The sequence below is a fragment of the Haematobia irritans genome, chromosome 4 (assembly GCF_050003625.1).
Source record: "Haematobia irritans isolate KBUSLIRL chromosome 4, ASM5000362v1, whole genome shotgun sequence".
NCBI lineage: Eukaryota > Metazoa > Arthropoda > Insecta > Diptera > Muscidae > Haematobia > Haematobia irritans.
Window position 1 is genome coordinate 30,361,433 of NC_134400.1, and position 19,603 is coordinate 30,381,035.

The 19,603-nt window shown below is 29.9% G+C and overlaps 1 protein-coding gene across 1 annotated transcript in view; it reads left to right on the plus strand.

Moving 5' to 3' along the window:
- Positions 1-19,262, plus strand: part of LOC142236092 (uncharacterized) — a 48,067-nt gene extending 28,805 nt beyond the window's left edge. Inside the window, exons 3-6 of the mRNA XM_075307342.1 lie at positions 5,606-5,666; positions 11,048-11,122; positions 18,634-18,873; positions 18,967-19,262. Coding sequence (XP_075163457.1) covers positions 5,606-5,666; positions 11,048-11,122; positions 18,634-18,873; positions 18,967-19,057 — 467 coding nt within the window. The 3' untranslated portion in view covers positions 19,058-19,262. The remainder of the gene's footprint in view (positions 1-5,605; positions 5,667-11,047; positions 11,123-18,633; positions 18,874-18,966) is intronic.
- Positions 19,263-19,603: the final 341 nt, after the last annotated feature.

A 19,603-nucleotide genomic window follows, 5' to 3' on the forward strand; every position in this document is an offset into this window, starting at 1 on the left:
CAAAATTTTCTATGGAAATAAAGTTTTGACAAAATTTTCTATAAAAATAAAATTTTGACAAAAAATTCCATAGAAATAAAATTTTTACTAAATTTTCTATAGAAATGAAATTTTGACAAAATTTTCTATAGAAATAAAATTTTGACAAAATTTTGTATAGAAATAAAATTTTGACAAAATTTTGTATAGAAATCAAATTTTGACAAAAATGTTCATAGAAATAAAATTTTGACAAAATTTTCTACGGAAATAAAGTTTTGACAAAATTTTCTATAGAAATAAAATTTTGACAAAAATTTCCATAGAAATAAAATTTTTACTAAATTTTCTGTGGAAATGAAATTTTGACAAAATTTTCTATAGAAATAAAATTTTGACAAAATTTTGTATAGAAATAAAATTTTGACAAAATTTTGTATAGAAATAAAATTTTGACAAAATTTTGTATAGAAATAAAATTTTGACAAAAATGTTCATAGAAATAAAATTTTGACAAAATTTTCTATGGAAATAACGTTTTGACAAAATTTTCTATAGAAATAAAATTTTGACAAAAGTTTGTATAGAAATGAAACTTGGACAAAATTTTCTATAGAAATAAAATTTTGACAACATTTTTTATAGAAATCAAATTTTGACAAAAATTACCATAGAAATAAAATTTTGACAACATTTTCTATAGAAATAATATTTTTACAAAATTTTCTATAGAAAAAAAATTTTGACAAAATTTTCTATAGAAATAAAATTTTGACAATATTTTCGATAGAAATAAAATGTTGACAAAATTTTCTATAGAAATAAAATTTTGACAAAATTTTCTATAGAAACAAAATTTTGAAAACATTTTCTATAGAAATAAAATTTTGACAAAATTTTCTATAGAAATAAAATTTTGACAAAATTTTCTATAGAAATAAAATTTTGACAAAATTTTCTATAGAAATAAAATTTTGACAAAATTTTCTATAGAAATAAAATTTTGACAAAATTTTCTATAGAAATAAAATTTTGACAAAATTTTCTGTAGAAACAAAATTTTGAAAACATTTTCTATAGAAATAAAATTTTGACAAAATTTTCTATAGAAATAAAATTTTGACAAAATTTTCTATTGAAATAAAATTTTGATAAAATTTTCTATAGAAATAAAATGTTGACAAAATTTTCTATAGAAATAAAATTTTTACAAAATTTTCTATAGAAATAAAATTTTGACAAAATTTTCTATAGAAATAAAATTTTGACAAAATTTTCTATAGAAATAAAATTTTGACAAAATTTTCTATAGAAATAAAATTTTGACAAAATTTTCTATAGAAACAAAATTTTGAAAACATTTTCTATAGAAATAAAATTTTGACAAAATTTTCTATAGAAATAACATTTTGACAAAATTTTCTATAGAAATAAAATGTTGACAAAATTGTCTATAGAAATAAAATTTTTACAAAATTTTCTATAGAAATGAAACTTGGGCAAAATTTTCTATAAAAATGAAATTTGGACAAAATTTTCTATAGAAATAAAATTTTGACTAAATTTTGTATAGAAATAAAATTTTGACAAAAATTTCCACAGAAATAAAATTTTGAGAAAATTTTCTATAGAAATAAAACTTTGACAAAATTTTCTGTAAAAATAAAATGTTGACAACATTTTCTATAGAAATAAAATTTTGACAAAAAATTTACACAGAAATATAATTTTGACAAAATTTTCTATAGAAACAAAATTTTGACAAAATTTTCTTTGGAAACAAAATTTTGACAAAATTTTCTATAGAAATAAAATTTTGACAAAACTCTCTAGAGAAATGAAATCTTGACAAAATTTTCTATAGAAATAAAATTTTGATAAAAAATTCTATAGAAATAAAATTTTGACAAAATTTTCTATAGAAATGAAATGTGGACAAAATTTTCTAGAGAAATAAAATTTTGACAAAATTTTCCATAGAAATAAATAAAATAAAATTTAGACAATAAAAATAAATATAATAAAATAAAGAAATAAAATTTGGACAACATTTTTTATGGAAATGAAATTGTGACAAAATTTTCTATGAAAATAAAAATTTCACAAAATTTTCTATAGAAATAAAATTTTGACAAAATTTTAACTTAGAGTAATTAGATTTTTTAATTTGGAGTTTTTTTTTATTATTTTCTTAGTCATATAGTCAAGTCTGCAAAATTTGATTGAAATCGGTTCAGATTTAGATATAGCTTCCATATATATCTTTCGCCCGATATGGACTTATATGGCCCAAGAAGCCAGATTATTGCCGAATTAGTAGTATAGTTAGTAGTATAGTTAGTAGTATAGTCAAGTGTGCAAAATTTGATTGAAATCGGTTCAGATTTAGATATAGCTCCCATATATATCTTTCGCCCGATATGGACTAATATGGTCGTAAAAGCCAGAATTTTGGCCCAATTTGGTTGAAATTTTGCACAGGGCGTAGACTTAGCATTGTAGTTATGCGTGCCAAACTTGGTTGAAATCGATTCAGATTTACATATAGCTCCCATATATATCTTTCGCCCGATATGCACTTATATGGACCCAGAAGCCAGAGTTTTATCCCGATTAGCTTGAAATTTTGCACAAGGAGTAAAATTGGTAGTATAGTCATGTGTGCCAAAGTTGATTGAAATCGGTTCAGATTTAGATATAGCTTCCATATATATTTTTCGCCCGATATGAACTTATATGGCCCTAGAAGCCAGAGTTTTGGGCCAATTTGGTTGAAGTTTTGCACTAGAAGTACAATTGGTTGTATAGTCATGTGTGCCAAATTTGATTGAAATCGGTTCAGATTTAGATATAGCTCCCATATATATCGTTCGCCCGATTTACACTCATATGATCACAGTGGCCAATCTTTTACTCCGATTTAATTGAAATTTTGCACAGGGAGTAGAATTAGCATTGTAGCTATGCGTGCCAAATTTGGTTGAAATCGGTTCAGATTTAGATATAGCTCCCATATATATGTTTTTCTGATTTCGACAAAAATGGTAAAAATACCAACATTTTCCTTGTAAAATCGCCACTGCTTAGGCGAAAAGTTGTAAAAATGACTCTAATTTTCCTAAACTTCTAATACATGTATATCGAGCGATAAATCATAAATAAACTTTTGCGAAGTTTCCTTAAAATTGCTTCAGATTTAAATGTTTCCCATATTTATACCCTTCACCACTACTGTGGTACAGGGTATAATAAGTTTGTGCATTTGTATGTAACGCCAAGAAGGAAAAGTCTGAGACCCATCGTTTAGTATACCGATCGTCTTAGAATTAAATTCTGAGTCGATTTAGCGATGTCCGTCTGTCTGTCTGTCTGTCTGTGTCTGTCCGTCTGTCTGTCTGTTGATGTATTTTTGTGTGCAAAGTACAGCGCGCAGTTTTAGTCCGATTTTCCTAAAATTTGGTATAGGGTCCTGTTTCGGCTCAAAGACGATCCCTATTGATTTTGGAAAAAATCGGTTCAGATTTAGATATAGCTGCCATATATATTTTTCACCGATCTGGTCATAATTGGCGTGTATATCAACCGATCTTCCTCAAATTCCGTACATCCGAATATTTTATGAATCTCGAAAAACTTGCAAAATATCAGCCAAATCGGTTCAGATTTAGATATAGCTCCCATATATAGCTTTCGCCCGATTTACACTCATTTGCCCACAGAGGCCAATTTTTTGCTCCGATTCAGTTGAAATTTTGCACAGGGAGTAGAATTAGAATTGTAGCTATGCGTGTCAAATTTGGTTGAAATCGGTTCAGATTTAGATATAGCTCCCATATATAGCTTTCGCCCGATTTACACTCAAATTACCACAGAGGCCAATTTTTAACTCCGATTTAGTTGAAATTTTGCACAGGGAGTACAATTAGCATTGTAGCAATGCGTGCCAAATTTGGTTGAAATCGGTTCAGATTTAGATATAGCTCGCATATATAGCTTTCGCCCGATTTACACTCATATGACCACAGAGGCCAATTTTTTGCTCCGATTTAGTTGAAATTTTGCACAGGGAGTAGAATTAGCATTGTAGCTATGCGTGCCAAATTTGGTTGAAATCGGTTCAGATTTAGATATATCTCCCATATATAGCTTTCGCCCGATTTACACTCATATGACCGTAGAGGCCAATTTTTAACTCCGATTTAGTTGAAATTTTGCACAGGGAGTAGAATTAGCATTGTAGCTATGCGTGCTAAATTTGGTTGAAATCGGTTCAGATTTAGATATAGCTCCCATATATAGCTTTCGCCCGATTTACACTCATATGACCACAGAGGCCAATTTTTTGCTCCGATTTAGTTGAAATTTTGCACAGGGAGTAGAATTAGCATTGTAGCTATGCGTGCCAAATTTGGTTGAAATCGGTTCAGATTTAGATATAGCTCCCATATATATATTTTTCTGATTTCGACAAAAATGGTCAAAATAACAACATTTTCCTTGTAAAATCGCCACTGCTTAGTCGAAAAGTTGTAAAAATGACTCTAATTTTCCTAAACTTCTAATGCATATATATCGAGCGATAAATCATAAATAAACTTTTGCGAAGTTTGCTTAAAACTGCTTCAGATTTAAATGTTTCCCATATTTTTTTACTAACATTGTGTTCCACCCTAGTGCATTAGCCGACTTAAATTTTGAGTCTATAGATTTTGTAGAAGTCTATCAAATTCTGTCCAGATCGAGTGATATTTAAATGTATGTATTTGGGACAAACCTTTATATATATAGCCCCCAACACATTTGACGGATGTGATATGGTATCGAAAATTTATATCTACAAAGTGGTGCAGGGTATAATATAGTCGGCCCCGCCCGACTTTAGACTTTCCTTACTTGTTTTTTACTAAAATTGTGTTCCACCCTAGTGCATTAGCCGACTTAAATTTTGAGTCTGTAGATTTTGTAGAAGTCTATCAAATTCTGTCTAGATCGAGTGATATTTAAATGTGTGTATTTGGGACAAACCTTCATATATAGCACCCAACACATTTGACGGATGTGATATGGTATCGAAAATTTAGATTTACAAAGTGGTGCAGGGTATAATATGGTCGGCCCCGCCCGACTTTAGACTTTCCTTACTTGTTTAATTATAAGACATAATAAATTGCCAAAGCATTCAATTTAAGACTCCATGGATGACGATTGACTACATACAGCAAACAACCTTTAACACTTCTGTTATTGAAAGGCATTTCTTTTAAAGCCGTAACCATAATAATAGCCTTGTTAAACAATAACCATTCAAGTGAATCGTTGTGGTATTCTCGATTTTCGGTTTAATGATAGACCATATTTCCTCCATCCACCCATTCATTTAGTCAGTCTCATTGATTCGATTTATGTACTTTAGTTTATTTAGCTTCAAATCTCAGAAAAACTTAATTAATCTCTAACACACACATACATACACAAACTAAATACAATTGGCTTTCGTCCCGTTCCGGCCATGCTTAAATAAGAATCGAGTAATTTTGTAGGATACCAATATCATAAAATAAATTTGTAATCCTTATTGTAAATGTATCGTCATCGATAGTGAAACATGCTTTTGATTTAATTTCAGTTATTTGCGGAGTTGGTGTGGATGTCTATTTACATGGCTACCAAGCGGGTCTATTTATTCTGTAAGTATGTAAAAAGGGCACGTCCTAATCAATATCAACTACGTTCAAGTAGGAGGTTCAACATTATATAAGCATATGTATTGTGGTTACATTGGTAATTTGAAAAAAGTGGTTCAACTACTGATGATTAAATTAATTGGAGTTATACACTGGCAGAAAAAGCTTCGTTATATAACGAAATGAATTAGTAAAAATTGAGCCAACGTAACAATTTTTTACACGCAAAAGACAGTGAACCAGAAAGCAGAAAGGAAAATTTTGGTTAATTTCACAAAATAAATAAATATTTTTCGACAAATTCATGCAAATTTATTAGACATAATTTTTTTTTTTCATTTGTTAAAGAAAATTTCGAAAGAAACAAATTGGAGTACAAAATTACAACAAGTATATACGGCCGTAAGTTCGGCCAGGCCGAATCTTATGTACCCTCCACCATGGATTGCATAGAAACTTGTACTAAAGACTGTCATCCACAATTGAATTACTTGGGTTGCGGTAACACTTGCCGATGGCAAGGTATCTTAAAACTGCTTAACACCGTCTTCTCAATTGTAAGTTAGTCCATATGGGGTATATATTAAACAAAAAAGGCCGATTAAATACGTATATAATTCAGTTTGACAAAATTTTCTATAGAAAAAAAGAAAAACATTTTTTTTCTATAGCAATACAATTTTGACAAAATTTTCAATAGAAAGAAAATTTAGACAAAATTTAGAAATAAAATTTTGACAATATTTTCTATAGAAATCTTGATAAAATTTTGTATATTACGAGTAATAAAATTTTGACAACATTTTCTATAGAAATAAAATTTTGGTAGATTATTTATGGGGATCGGCTATATATAACTATAGACCGATATTGACCAATTTTTGGCATGGTTGTTAGCAGCCATTTAATAGCGCAATGTACCAATTTTCAACCGGATCGGATGAATTTTGCTTCTCCAAAAGCTCCAGAGGTCAAATCTGGGGATCGGTTTAAATATATAATTATGGAACGATATGGACCAATTCCTGAATGGTTGTTAGAGACCATAGACTAACATCACGTACCAAATTTCAAATGAATCGGATGAATTTTGCTCATCCACGAGGCTCCGGAGGTTAAATCTGGGGATCGGTTTGTATGGGGGCTATATATAATTAATGGCCGATGTGGACCAATTTTTGCATGGTCGTTAGAGACCATATACTAACACCATGTACCAAATTTCAGCCGGATCGGATGAAATTTGCTTCTCTTAGAGGCTCCGCAAGCCAAATCTGGGGATCGGTTTATATGGGGGCTATATATAATTGTTGTCCGATGTGGAACAATTTTTGCATGGTTATTAGAGACCATATATTAAAACCATGTACCAAATTTCAGCCGGATCGGATGAATTTTTCTCATCCATGAGGCTCCGGAGGTCAAATCTGGGGATCGGTTTATATGGGGGCTATATATAATTATGGACCGATGTTGAACAATTTTTGCATGGTTATTAGAGACCATATATTAAAACCATTAACCAAATTTCAGCCGGATTGGATGTATTTTGCTTCTCGTAGAGGCTCCGCAAATCAATTATGGACCGATGTGGACCAATTTTTGCATGGTTGTTAGAGACCATGTACCAAATTTCAACCGGAGCGGATGAATTGTTGTCCTTCAAGAGGCTCCTCAAGCCAAATCTAGGCGTCGGTTTATATGGCGGCTATATGTAAAAGTGGTCCCATATGGCCCATGTGCAATACCATCCGACCTACATCAATCAACAGACAGACGGACGGACGAGGCTAGATCGACTCTGAATTTCACCACGACCCAGAATATATATACTTTATAAGGTCTATGGATATATTTGAAGTGTTTTGTTATGTTAAGCCTAAAATTCAATTAATTTAAAGATCCTTTTGAAATCCAAAATGTTTTTCATTACATTAAAGGAAATTTGTCATCCTTGAAGGGCACACGACTTAAGTGAAGGGAAGCAAATTTTAAAATTGAATGGACTACATTTAAAGAAGAAAAATTTTGAAACAAAGCTTATAAACTTTTTTCAATTAAAATGTCTTTATTTTTAAGAAAATTTGTCCTTATTGTCCTGTAAATTTAGCGTTCTACATTTTAGGATGCTTAATTTTTATACCCTCCATCATGGGATGGGGGTATATTAACTTTGTCATTCCGTTTGTTACACATCGAAATATTGCTCTAAGGCCCCATAAAGTATATATATTCTGGGTCGTGGTAAAATTCTGAGTCGATCTAAGCATGTCCGTCCGTCCGTCTGTTGAAATCACGCTAACTTCCGAACGAAACAAGCTATCGACTTGAAACTTGGCACAAGTAGTTGTTATCGATGTAGGTCGGTATTGAAAATGGGCCATATCGGTCCACTTTTACGTATAGCCCCCATATAAAGGGACCCTCAGATTTGGCTTGTGGAGCCTCTAACAGAAGCATATTTCATCCGATCCGGCTGAAATTTGGTATATGGTGTTGGTATATGGTCTCTAACAACCATGCAAAAATTGGTCCACATCGGTCCATAATTATATATAGCCCCCATATAAACCAAACCCCCGATTTGGCTTGCGGAGCCTAAAAGAGAAGCAAATTTCATCCGATCCGGCTGAAATTTGGTACATGGTGTTGGTATATGGTCTCTAACAACCGTGCAAAAATTGGTTCACATCGGTCCTTAATTATATATAGCCCCCATATAAACCGATCCCTACATTTGGCTTGCGGAGCCTCAAAGAGAAGAAAATTTCATCCGATCCGGCTGAAATTTGGTACATGATGTTGGTATATGGTCTCTAATAACCATGCAAAAATTGGTCCATATCGGTCCTTAATTATATATAGCCCCCATATAAACCGATCCCCAGATTTGGCTTGCGGAGCCTCAAAGAGAAGCAAATTTCATCCGATCCGGCTGAAATTTGGTACATGATGTTGGTATATGGTCTCTAACAACCATGCAAAAAGTGGTCCATGTCGGTCCTTAATTATATATAGCCCCCATATAAACCGATCCCCAGATTTGGCTTGTGGAGCCTCTAAGAGAAGCAAATTTCATCCGATCCGGCTGAAATTTGGTACATGATGTTGGTATATGGTCTCTAACAACCATGCAAAAATTGGTCCACATCGGTTCATAATTATATATAGACCTCATATAAACCGAATAAAACTTTCCCCCATATAAAACGTTCTCCAGATTTGACCTCCGGAGCCTCTTGGAGGAGCAAAATTCATCCGATCCGGTTCAAATTAGGAACGTGGTGTTAGTATATGGTCGCTAATAACCATACCAAAATTGGTCCAATCACACAAAAATTGGTCCATATCGGTTCATAATCATGATTGCCACTAGAGCCAAAAATAATCTACCAAAATTTTATTTTTATAGAAAATTTTGTCAAAATTTTATTTCTATACACCCTTACAAAAAATCGCTTCTGTAACATATACTCCCAAACATATTTTGCTTCAAGCATATACATTTTTGGGTATTGCCCAAACATTTATATGTTTGATCTCTTCCAATATATAATATGTTTGAAAGCATATTGGTCTAAACAATATATGTTTGGATAGTCTAAGTTCCAAACATTTTGTATTTTTGCATCCAAATTCAATAATGTTGTCTTCCAAAAAACAATATGTTATTATGTGAACATACAATACGTTTGGAAGCATTTTGCACCCAAAAATATTATATGCCTAAAAAAAATTCTCCCAAACAATATTGTGCTCAAAATTTTATTTATTTATTTATATATTTACAATCATAATGAATTATGAAAATAAACAGGTAATATAGGTGCTAACAACATAGGTTTTCGACCTGAATGCTCAAAATTTTGTTTCTGCCTAATTGTATATTCCCCCACATCTTTCTCACTTCCACGAGATTTTTTAGTTCTTAGCACTTTTTTCTGTGATACAAACATTGTAGAAGAAATTATTCAATTTTATGATTTTTTTATTTTAATTTTACCTTTTGTCGGACGGGGATTCGAACAGCGGACCACACAGTTTGTAAGGATCAAAGAAGTAGCTGATCAATTGCCCAAGGAAAAATAAAATGTTAATTTTGTAATAACAAGCAACAACCACCAACTTAATTCAATATCGCTCCCTGTCAAATAGCGCTCCAAGCTACTAAACACATATATGTTTATAGACTATTTCTAAATTAATATATGTTTGCATCCAAGCATATTATATTTACAAACATTTTATGTCCCAAACATAATATGTTCTAACATATTAACATATATGTCCCAAACATGTTATGCTAGTTTATGAACATTATATGCTTGCACTCAAAAATGTTGTGTTTAAAAATTTGTGTTCCAAATATATAATGTTTATAGCCAAACATATGAAAAACAGTCTTTTTCAACCGTGTAGAAATTTTGTCAAAATTTTATTTCTAGAGAAAATTTTGTTAAAATTTTATTCGGTTCATAATAAAATTTTCATCATTGTCAATATTTTATTTCTATGGAAAATTTTGTCAAAATTTTATTTCTATAGAAGATTTTATTCGGTTCATAATCATGGTTGCCAATCGAGCCAAAAATAATCTACCAAGATTTTATTTCTATAGAAAATTTTGTTAAAATTTTTATTTCTATAGAAAATTTTCTGAAAAAATTTTATTTCTGTAGAAAATTTTGTCAAAATTGTATGTCTACTTTGTCAAACTGAATTATATACGTATTGGATCGATCTGTTTTGATTTAATATATACCACGTATGGACTTACATACAATTTAGAAGATGGTGTTAGGAGGTTTTAAGATACCTTGCCATCGGCAAGCGTTACCGCAACTTAAGTAATTCAATTGTGGATGGCAGTGTTTAGAAGAAGTTTCTACGCAATCCATGGTGGAGGGTACATAAGCTTCGGCCTGGCCGAACTTACGGCCGTATTTACTTGTTTGTATTAGGATAGTAAAATTTTCAGCGTAAAGAGGAGGCGTTCATTTTCAAATTCTTCTTTGTTAGTTTAATTTAAAATTAGAATTCATGATATAAATGCTTTATTGTATAATTCTTTTTTATTAAAACTTAGCTGATGATTTTTCCATAGATATAAACAAAGTTGTGTTATTTATTAATGTTAGCCTATAGTGGTAAAAAATTTTATTCAAGAAAAAGTTAACTAAAAAATGAAAAATAATCCATATATTTATAAAATTGTTTTGTTGGCCTTACTTTAATGAGAAATGCCATTAACGTTAGAAGGATTTTTTACCAGTGTTTGTTTATCTCTTGACTTTCGTATTTTTAATTATTTTTCTGTACCTACATATATTCGTATATCCATTGTTAAACTTCATTTATATTTCTTCTTTCCTTGTCTCTTCCAGGATTTCATCAATAATTATATTATTCTTTGAAGTCAAATGGGTCATAACTCTGTTTCTTCAATTACTATTTGGCAAGTAAGCAAAACTAAAATTCAAAATAAAACAATCCGAAGACATAGATGAGCATAACAAGTATTTTTGTATCAAATATATGGGGTATTCTACAACAACTCTGCGTTATGGCATCAGAAAATTTTCTAAAGAAATAAAATTGTGACAAATTTTTCTATGGAAATAAAATTTTGACAAAATATTCTATAGAAATAAAATTTTGCTAAAATTATCTATAGAAATAAAATTTTGTTAAAATTATCTATAGAAAATTTTACAAAATTTTCTATAGAAATGAAATATTGACAGCATTTTCTATAGAAATTAAATTTTGACAAAATTTTCTATAGAAATAACATTTTGACAAAATTTTCTATAGAAATAAAATTTTGACAAAAATTGTCTATAGAAGTAAAATTTTGAAAAAAATTTTCTATAGAAATAAAGTTATTTTCCTCTGTTGGTTAAACTACACTTGTAGTTTAGTCAATGCATGATTTTAAGCTGAAATCAAAAACAACAACAATGATGAAAGGAAAAAAACCAACAATAACAAAAAAAAAAAAGAATGGTAAATAAAGTTTTGACAAAATTTTCTATAGAAATAAAGTCTTGACAAAATTTTCTATAGAAATAAAATTTTGACCAAATTTTCTAAAGAAATAAAATTTTGACAAAATATTCTATAGAAATAAAATTTTGTTAAAATTATCTATAGAAATAAAATTTTGTTAAAATTATCTATAGAAATAAAATATTGACAACATTTTCTATAGAAATAAAATTTTGACAAAATGTTCTATAGAAATAAAATTTTGTTAAAATTATCTATCGAAATACTGTTTTGGCAAAATTTTCTATAGAAATAAAATATTGACAACATTTTCTATAGAAATAAACTTTTGACAAAATTGTCTAACGAAATGAAAGTTTGATAATTTTTGTTTATAGAAAAAAAATTTTATAAAATTTTCTATAGAAATAAAATGTTGACAAAAATTTTCTATAGAAGTAACATTTTGGAAACAAATTTTGAATAGAAATAAGTTTTTGACAAAAATTTCTATAGAAATAAAATTTTGACAAAATTTTCTATAGAAATAAAATTTTGACAAAATTTTCAATAGAAATAAAAATAGGAAGAAAAATAATAAATAGAAAAAAATTATATAGAACTACAATTTTGACAAATAAAATTTGACAACCTTTTTCTAAAGAAATAAATTTTTGTTTTCCCTAGGAATAAAATTTTGACAAACTTTTCTATAGAAATAAAATTGTGAAAAAAAAATCGATAGAAATAAAAAATGTTGACAAAATATTCTATAGAAATAAAATTTTGTTAAAATTATATATAGAAATACTGTTTTGGCAAAATTTTCTATAGAAATAAAATATTGACAACATTTTCTATAGAAATCAAATATTGACAACATTTTCTATAGGAATAAACTTTTGACAAAATTGTCTAAAGAAATGAAAGTTTGATAATTTTTGTTTATAGAAAAAAAAATTATAAAATTTTCTATAGAAATAAAATTTTGACAAAAATTTTCTATAGAAGTAAAATTTTGGAAACAAATTTTAATATAAATAAATTTTTGACAAAAATTTCTATAGAAATAAAATTTTGTTATAATTATCTATATACAACTTTCCTATAGAAATAAAAATTTTCAAACAAAATTTTCTATAGAAATAAAGTTTTGACAAAATTTTCTATAGAAATAAAAAAAAAATAGAAAGAAAAATATTAAATAGAACAAAAAAAATTATATAGAAATACAATTTTGACAAATAAATTTTTGACAAAATTTTCTAAAGAAATAAAATGTTGTCAAAATTTTCTAAAAAAAAATAAAATTTTTGTTTTCCCTAGGAATAAAAATTTGACAAAAGTTTCTATGGAAATAAAATTTTGACAAAATTTTCAATAGAAATAAAATTTTGACAAAATTTTATATAGAAAAACAAGTAAGGAAAGTCTAAAGTCGGGCGGGGCCGACTATATTATACCCTGCACCACTTTGTAGATCTAAATTTTCGATACCATCAAATCAATCCGTCAAATGTGTTGGGGGCTATATATAAAGGTTTGTCCCAAGTACATACATTTAAATATCACTCGATTTGGACAGAATTTGATAGACTTTTACAAAACCTATAAACTCAAAATTTAAGTTATGGTGGAACACAATGTTAGTAAACAAATATGGGAAACATTTAAATCTGAAGCAATTTTAAGGAAACTTCGCATAAGTTTATTTATGATTTATCGCTCGATATATATGTATTAGAAGTTTAGGAAAATTAGAGTCATTTTTACAACTTTTCCACTAAGTGGCGAAAATGTTGGTATTTTGAACATTTTTGTCGAAACCAGAAAAACATATATATGGGAGCTATATCTAAATCTGAACCGATTTCAACCAAATTTGGCACGCATAGCTACAATGCTAATTCTACTCCCTGTGCAAAATTTCAATTAAATCGGAGTAAAAGATTGGCCACTGTGGTCATATGAGTGTAAATCGGGCGTAAGCTATATATGGGAGCTATATATAAATCTGAACCGATTTCAATCAAATTTGGCACGTACAGCTACAATACTAAATCTACTCCCTGTGCAAAATTTCAAACAAATTGGGCTAAAACTCTGGCTATTAGAACCATATTAGTCCATATCGGGCGAAAGATATATATGGGAGCTATATCTAAATCTGAACCGATGTCAACCAAATTTGGCACGCATAACTACAATGCTAATTCTACTCCCTGTGCAAAATTTCAACTAAATCGGAGTTAAAAATTGGCCTCTGTGGTCATATGAGTGAAAATCGGGCGAAAGCTATATATGGGAGATATATCCAAATCTGAACCGATTTCAACCAAATTTGGCAAGCATAGTTACAATGCTAATTCTACTCCCTATGCAAAATTTCAACTAAATCGGAACAAAAAATTGGCCTCTGTGGGCAAATGAGTGTAAATCGGGCGAAAGCTATATATGGGAGCTATATCTAAATCTGAACCGATTTGGCTGATATTTTGCAAGTTTTTCGAGACTCATAAAATATTCGGATGTACGGAATTTGAGGAAGATCGGTTGATATACACGCCAATTATGACCAGATCGGTGAAAAATATATATGGCAGCTATATCTAAATCTGAACCAAAATCAATAGGGATCGTCTTTGAGCCGAAACAGGACGCCGTACCAAATTTTAGGACAATCGGACAAAAACTGCGAGCTGTACTTTGCACACAAAAATACATCAACAGACAGACAGACGGACAGACAGACGGAAATCGCTAAATCGACTCAGAATTTAATTCTAAGACGATCGGTATACTAAACGATGGGTCTCAGACTTTTCCTTCTTGGCGTTACATACAAATGCACAAACTTATTATACCCTGTACCACAGTAGTGGTGAAGGGTATAATCAATTTTAACAAAATTCTTCATAGAAATAAAATTTTGACAAAATTTTCTACAGAAAAAAAATTTTGACAAAATTTTCTATAGAAATAAACTTTTGACAAAATTGTCTAAAGTAATGAAAGTTTGATAATTTTTTTATAGAATTTTTTTTTTTATTTCAGCTTAAAACCATGCATTGACTAAACTACAAGTGTAGCTTAACCAACAGAGGAAAAGAATGTTTGTCAAATTTATTTGGGCAAAGCCCTATAGACTGCAAGATGGTTGGATGGACGCACGTTTCGGTATTACCACATTCCTCATCAGCATCCTCTACTTGCAGCAAAACTATCAATCAATTATCAGAATAAATTCAGGCAGTTCATTAAACCCAACAATGAAACACATTTGAACCTTCCGAAAAAAGGTTTTGCATGATAGCCGGCATATGCTGAAATAAATTTGTACAAACATATCTCTTTTCCTATGCCACTGTCAAATCATCGATTTGAGTGCAATTGGCTGAAATAAGAGGAAGCCCGCTCCGAATTAAAATAAAGAGGAAGCACGCTCGAAATAAACCCAGCCAACTGCACTCAAATCGATGATTTCAACTGACTCCAAGAGGCTCCAAAACCAAATCTCGGGATCGGTTTATATGGGGGGCTATATATGATTATGGACTGATATGGACCACTTTTGGCATGATTGTTAAATATCATATACTACCACCACGTACCAAATTTCAACCAGATCGGATGAATTTTGATTCTCCACAAGGGGATCGGTTTATATGGGGGCTATATATATATTCCAAGAGGCTCCGGAGGTCAAATCTGGGGATCGGTTTATATGGGGGCTATACATAATTATAGACCGATTTCGACCAATTTTTGCATGGGTGTTAAATACCATATACTAACACAATGTACCAAATTTCAGCCGGATAGGATGAAATTTGCTTCTCTTAGAGGCTCCGGAAGCCAAATCGGGGGATCGGTTTATATGGGGGCTATATATAACAAGTAAGTAAAGTAGAAAGTCGGGCGGGGCCGATTATATCATACCCTAAACCACCATTACAGAATTAGTAATCATAAGCATCTGTGGGGTAACATATAGGTCTGGGAGATAAACCACAGTTGCATATTTAAGAAAATTAAGGGGTACATGTCTATGGGTGCTTTGTGTCAATCTGACTACAGCTCAATGTTGCCACGGAAAAGGTTCGGTTTACCCTACAAGGACAAAAAAAGTTCTCGAGCGATGCATATATATGGAAGCTATATCTAAATTGAACCAATTTGCATAATATTTTGCGGGTTTGATTAATACCACAAAAGGTTACCTTTTGCAAGATTTGAGTAAGATCAGTTAAGAAATGAGGCCTGTATGGTCAAACATAAGGTTATTAGGGGCGAATTTTTCAAAACCGGGTGATACATATGTGGGAGCTATATCTACATGTGAACCGATTTCGATGAAATTTTTCACATATAGTTAGTACTATAGAGGACTGGATCTAGCCAACTTTTAGTAAGATCGGTTAATAAATAAGGGTTCTATGGCCAAATTTTGGAAAATCGGGCTATACATATATATGGCAGCTATATCTAAATCTGAACCGATTTCGATGATTTTTTGCACATATAGTTAGTGCTATAGAGGACTACATTTAGCCAAATTTGGGTAAGATAGGTTGATAAATAAGGGTTTTATAGCCAAATTTATAAAAATCGGGCGGTACATATATATGGGAGCTATAGCTAAATCTGAACCGATTTCTATGATTTTTTGCACATATAGTTAGTGCTATAGAAGATTATATTTAGCCAACGTTGAGTAAGATCGGTTGATAAATAAAGGTTTTGTGGCCAAATTTGGGAAAATCGGGCGATACATATATATGAGAGCTATATCTAATCTGAACCGATTTGGATGAAATTTTGCAGACTTGAAGGGCGATGGAAAAGATTACCTTTTGCCAAATTTGGTGACGATCCCTTTGAAAAAAAAACGCGCAACGCGACCCCATTTGTCGAAATCGGGCGATACATATATATGGGAGCTATATCTAAATTTGATCCGATTTCTTCCAAATTCAATAGCGTTCGTCCTTGTGCCCAAAAAACTTTCTGTACCAAATTTCATCAAAATCGGTTAATAATTGCGACCGGAATCCTGTGAACAACAAATACATGGACAGACGGACGGACGGACACCAAGCGCTAGATCGACTCAGGAGGTGATTCTGAGTCGATCGGTATATATTTTATGGGGTCTAAAATCAATATTTCTGGTAGGCACATTTTTTGGCCAATCAAACTTATTATACCCTGACCACTATGTGGTTTAGGGTATAATTATGGACCGATGTGGACCAATTTTTGCATGGTTGTTAGAGACCATATACCAACACCATGTACCAAATTTCAGCCGGATCGGATGAAATTTGTTTCTCTTAGAGGGTCTGCAAGCCAAATTTGGGGGTCCTTGTATATGAGGGCTATACGTAAAAGTGGACCGATATGGCCCATTTGCAATACCATCTGACCTACATCAATAACAACTACTTGTGCCAAGTTTCAAGTCGATAGCTTGTTTCGTTCGGAAGTTACCGTGATTTCAACAGACGGACCGACTGAGATGCTCAGATCGACTCAGAATTTCACCACGGCCCAGAATATATATACTTTATGGGGTCTTAGAGCAATATTTCGATGTGTTACAAACGAAATGACAAAGTTAATATACCCCCCATCCTTTGGTGGAGGGTATAAAAATAACATTTTGACATAATTTTCTATAGAAATAAAATTTTCTATAGAAATATAGGAATTAAATTTTGACAAAATTTTGTATAGAAATAAAATTTTGACAACAATTTCGTTGGAAATAAAATGTTGACAAAATGGTCAATAGAAATAAAATTTTGACAAAATTTTATATAGAAAAATAAATTTTAACAAAATAATTCATAGAAATCAAATTTTGTCAAAATTTTAAATAGAAATAAAATTTTGATAAAATTATCTATAGAAATAAACTTTTGACAAAATTGTCTAAAGAAATAAAAGATTGATATTTTTTTAATAGAAATACAATTTGTATAAAATTTTCTATAGACATTAAATTTTGTTAAAATTGTCTATAGAAATAAAATTTTGACAAAATTTTTTTATGGAATTAAAATTTTGACAAAATTTTTTTATGGAATTAAAATTTTGACAAAATTTTCTATAAAAATAAAATTGTGACAAAATTTTCTATAGATATAAAATTTTGACAAAATTTTTTATAAAAATAAAATTGTGACAAAATTGTCTAAAGAAATGAAAGATTGATATTTTTTTTTATAGAAATAAAATTTGTATAAAATTTTCTATAGACATTAAATTTTGTTAAAATTATCTATAGAAATAAAATTTTGACAAAATTTTTTTATGGAATTAAAATTTTGACAAAAATTTTTTATGGAAATAAAATTTTGCCAAAATTTTCTATAAAAATAAAATTGTGACAAAATTTTCTATAGATATAAAATTTTGACAAAATTTTTTATAAAAATAAAATTGTGACAAAATTGTCTAAAGAAATGAAAGATTGATATTTTTTTATAGAAATAAAATTTGTATAAAATTTTCTATAGACATTAAATTTTGTTAAAATTATCTATAGAAATAAAATTTTGACAAAATTTTTGTATGGAATTAAAATTTTGACAAAATTTTTTTATGGAAATAAAATTTTGCCAAAATTTTCTATAAAAATAAAATTGTGACAAAATTTTCTATAGATATAAAATTTTGACAAAATTTTTTATAAAAATAAAATTGTGACAAAATATTCTATAGATATAAAATTTTGACAAATTTTTTTATAGAAATAGAATTTTGATAAAATTTTTTATAGAAATAAAATGCCGACAATATTTTCTCTCTACCCTTGTAATTTAGTATATGCATGGTTTTGAGTTGACATCAAATTCAATGCCCCATAATTTATGAACGATTTTACTCATATATTTGTCTGTGTTCTTTGATCTGTGAACATTTACGGGCATGTTTTATTTGTTATTCGATTCCTTTTACTTGTTGTCTTGTCTTCCAGTGATAACTATTCCAAATGTTTGCGGTGTTGGGCATTTTGCAAATTTTTTGGTAGCTGGCGTTTATCACTGCCGTACATGGCTATTGGCACAACTCTAATGGTGTGGCCTCACAATCTCTGGTTAAGCTATGTGGCCGGTATATTGCTTATCCTATTGGCAGTTCTACGGCTATGTCTGGTCTTTCGCTTCAGCAACAATGCCAAAGATGAGGGTTTATTGCCACAATGTGATTTCGAAAAGTATGTTGTTTGGAAAGCGATAGAAGAAGTTGCTTTATTATAAATCATTTCATTAATTTAATAAAAAACAAATGCATTCCCATTTTATTATAGAATTGAGAGTGGTCCAGATATTGCCGAAGAGGGATTTATTGAAATTGGACCGTGTCTGGATGAAGATGAGGCCTTGGATGATGTTTGCTAATATTGTGTTTTAATGTTTTATTTTTTTGGAGGAGCTGTAACCACCACAATGAAATTTTCTTAATTAATTTAAATTTAGTTTGATAAAGTTTTAAAAATATTATAATAATATATATAAAATATTAAAATATGAAAAAATTATAATTATACATAAATGCAGATGAAGAAGAAGAAGAAATAAAAAAAAGCTTTTATATGTTAAAAAATATATTTTTGTAAATTTTATGTACGACATTTTTCATCATCACCCAAAGGCATCCTAAAACAAGTAAGTAAAGTCTAAAGTCGGGCGGGGCCACCTATATTATACCCTTCACCACTATGTAGACCAAAATTTGTGTTACCATCTCAACTCCTTCCAATTTGTTGGGAGATTGGAGACAATTTTTTTTATCTACAATGCGTAGGATATGACTAAGTTATGGGGAAATTATCATAGAATTTTGTGTAAAATGTGGGCCATATTTGCATAAATCGGAAGAACAAATATATGGAGGCTTCATGTAAATCTGAACCAAATTAGAGCAAAATTGACACACTAAAATGT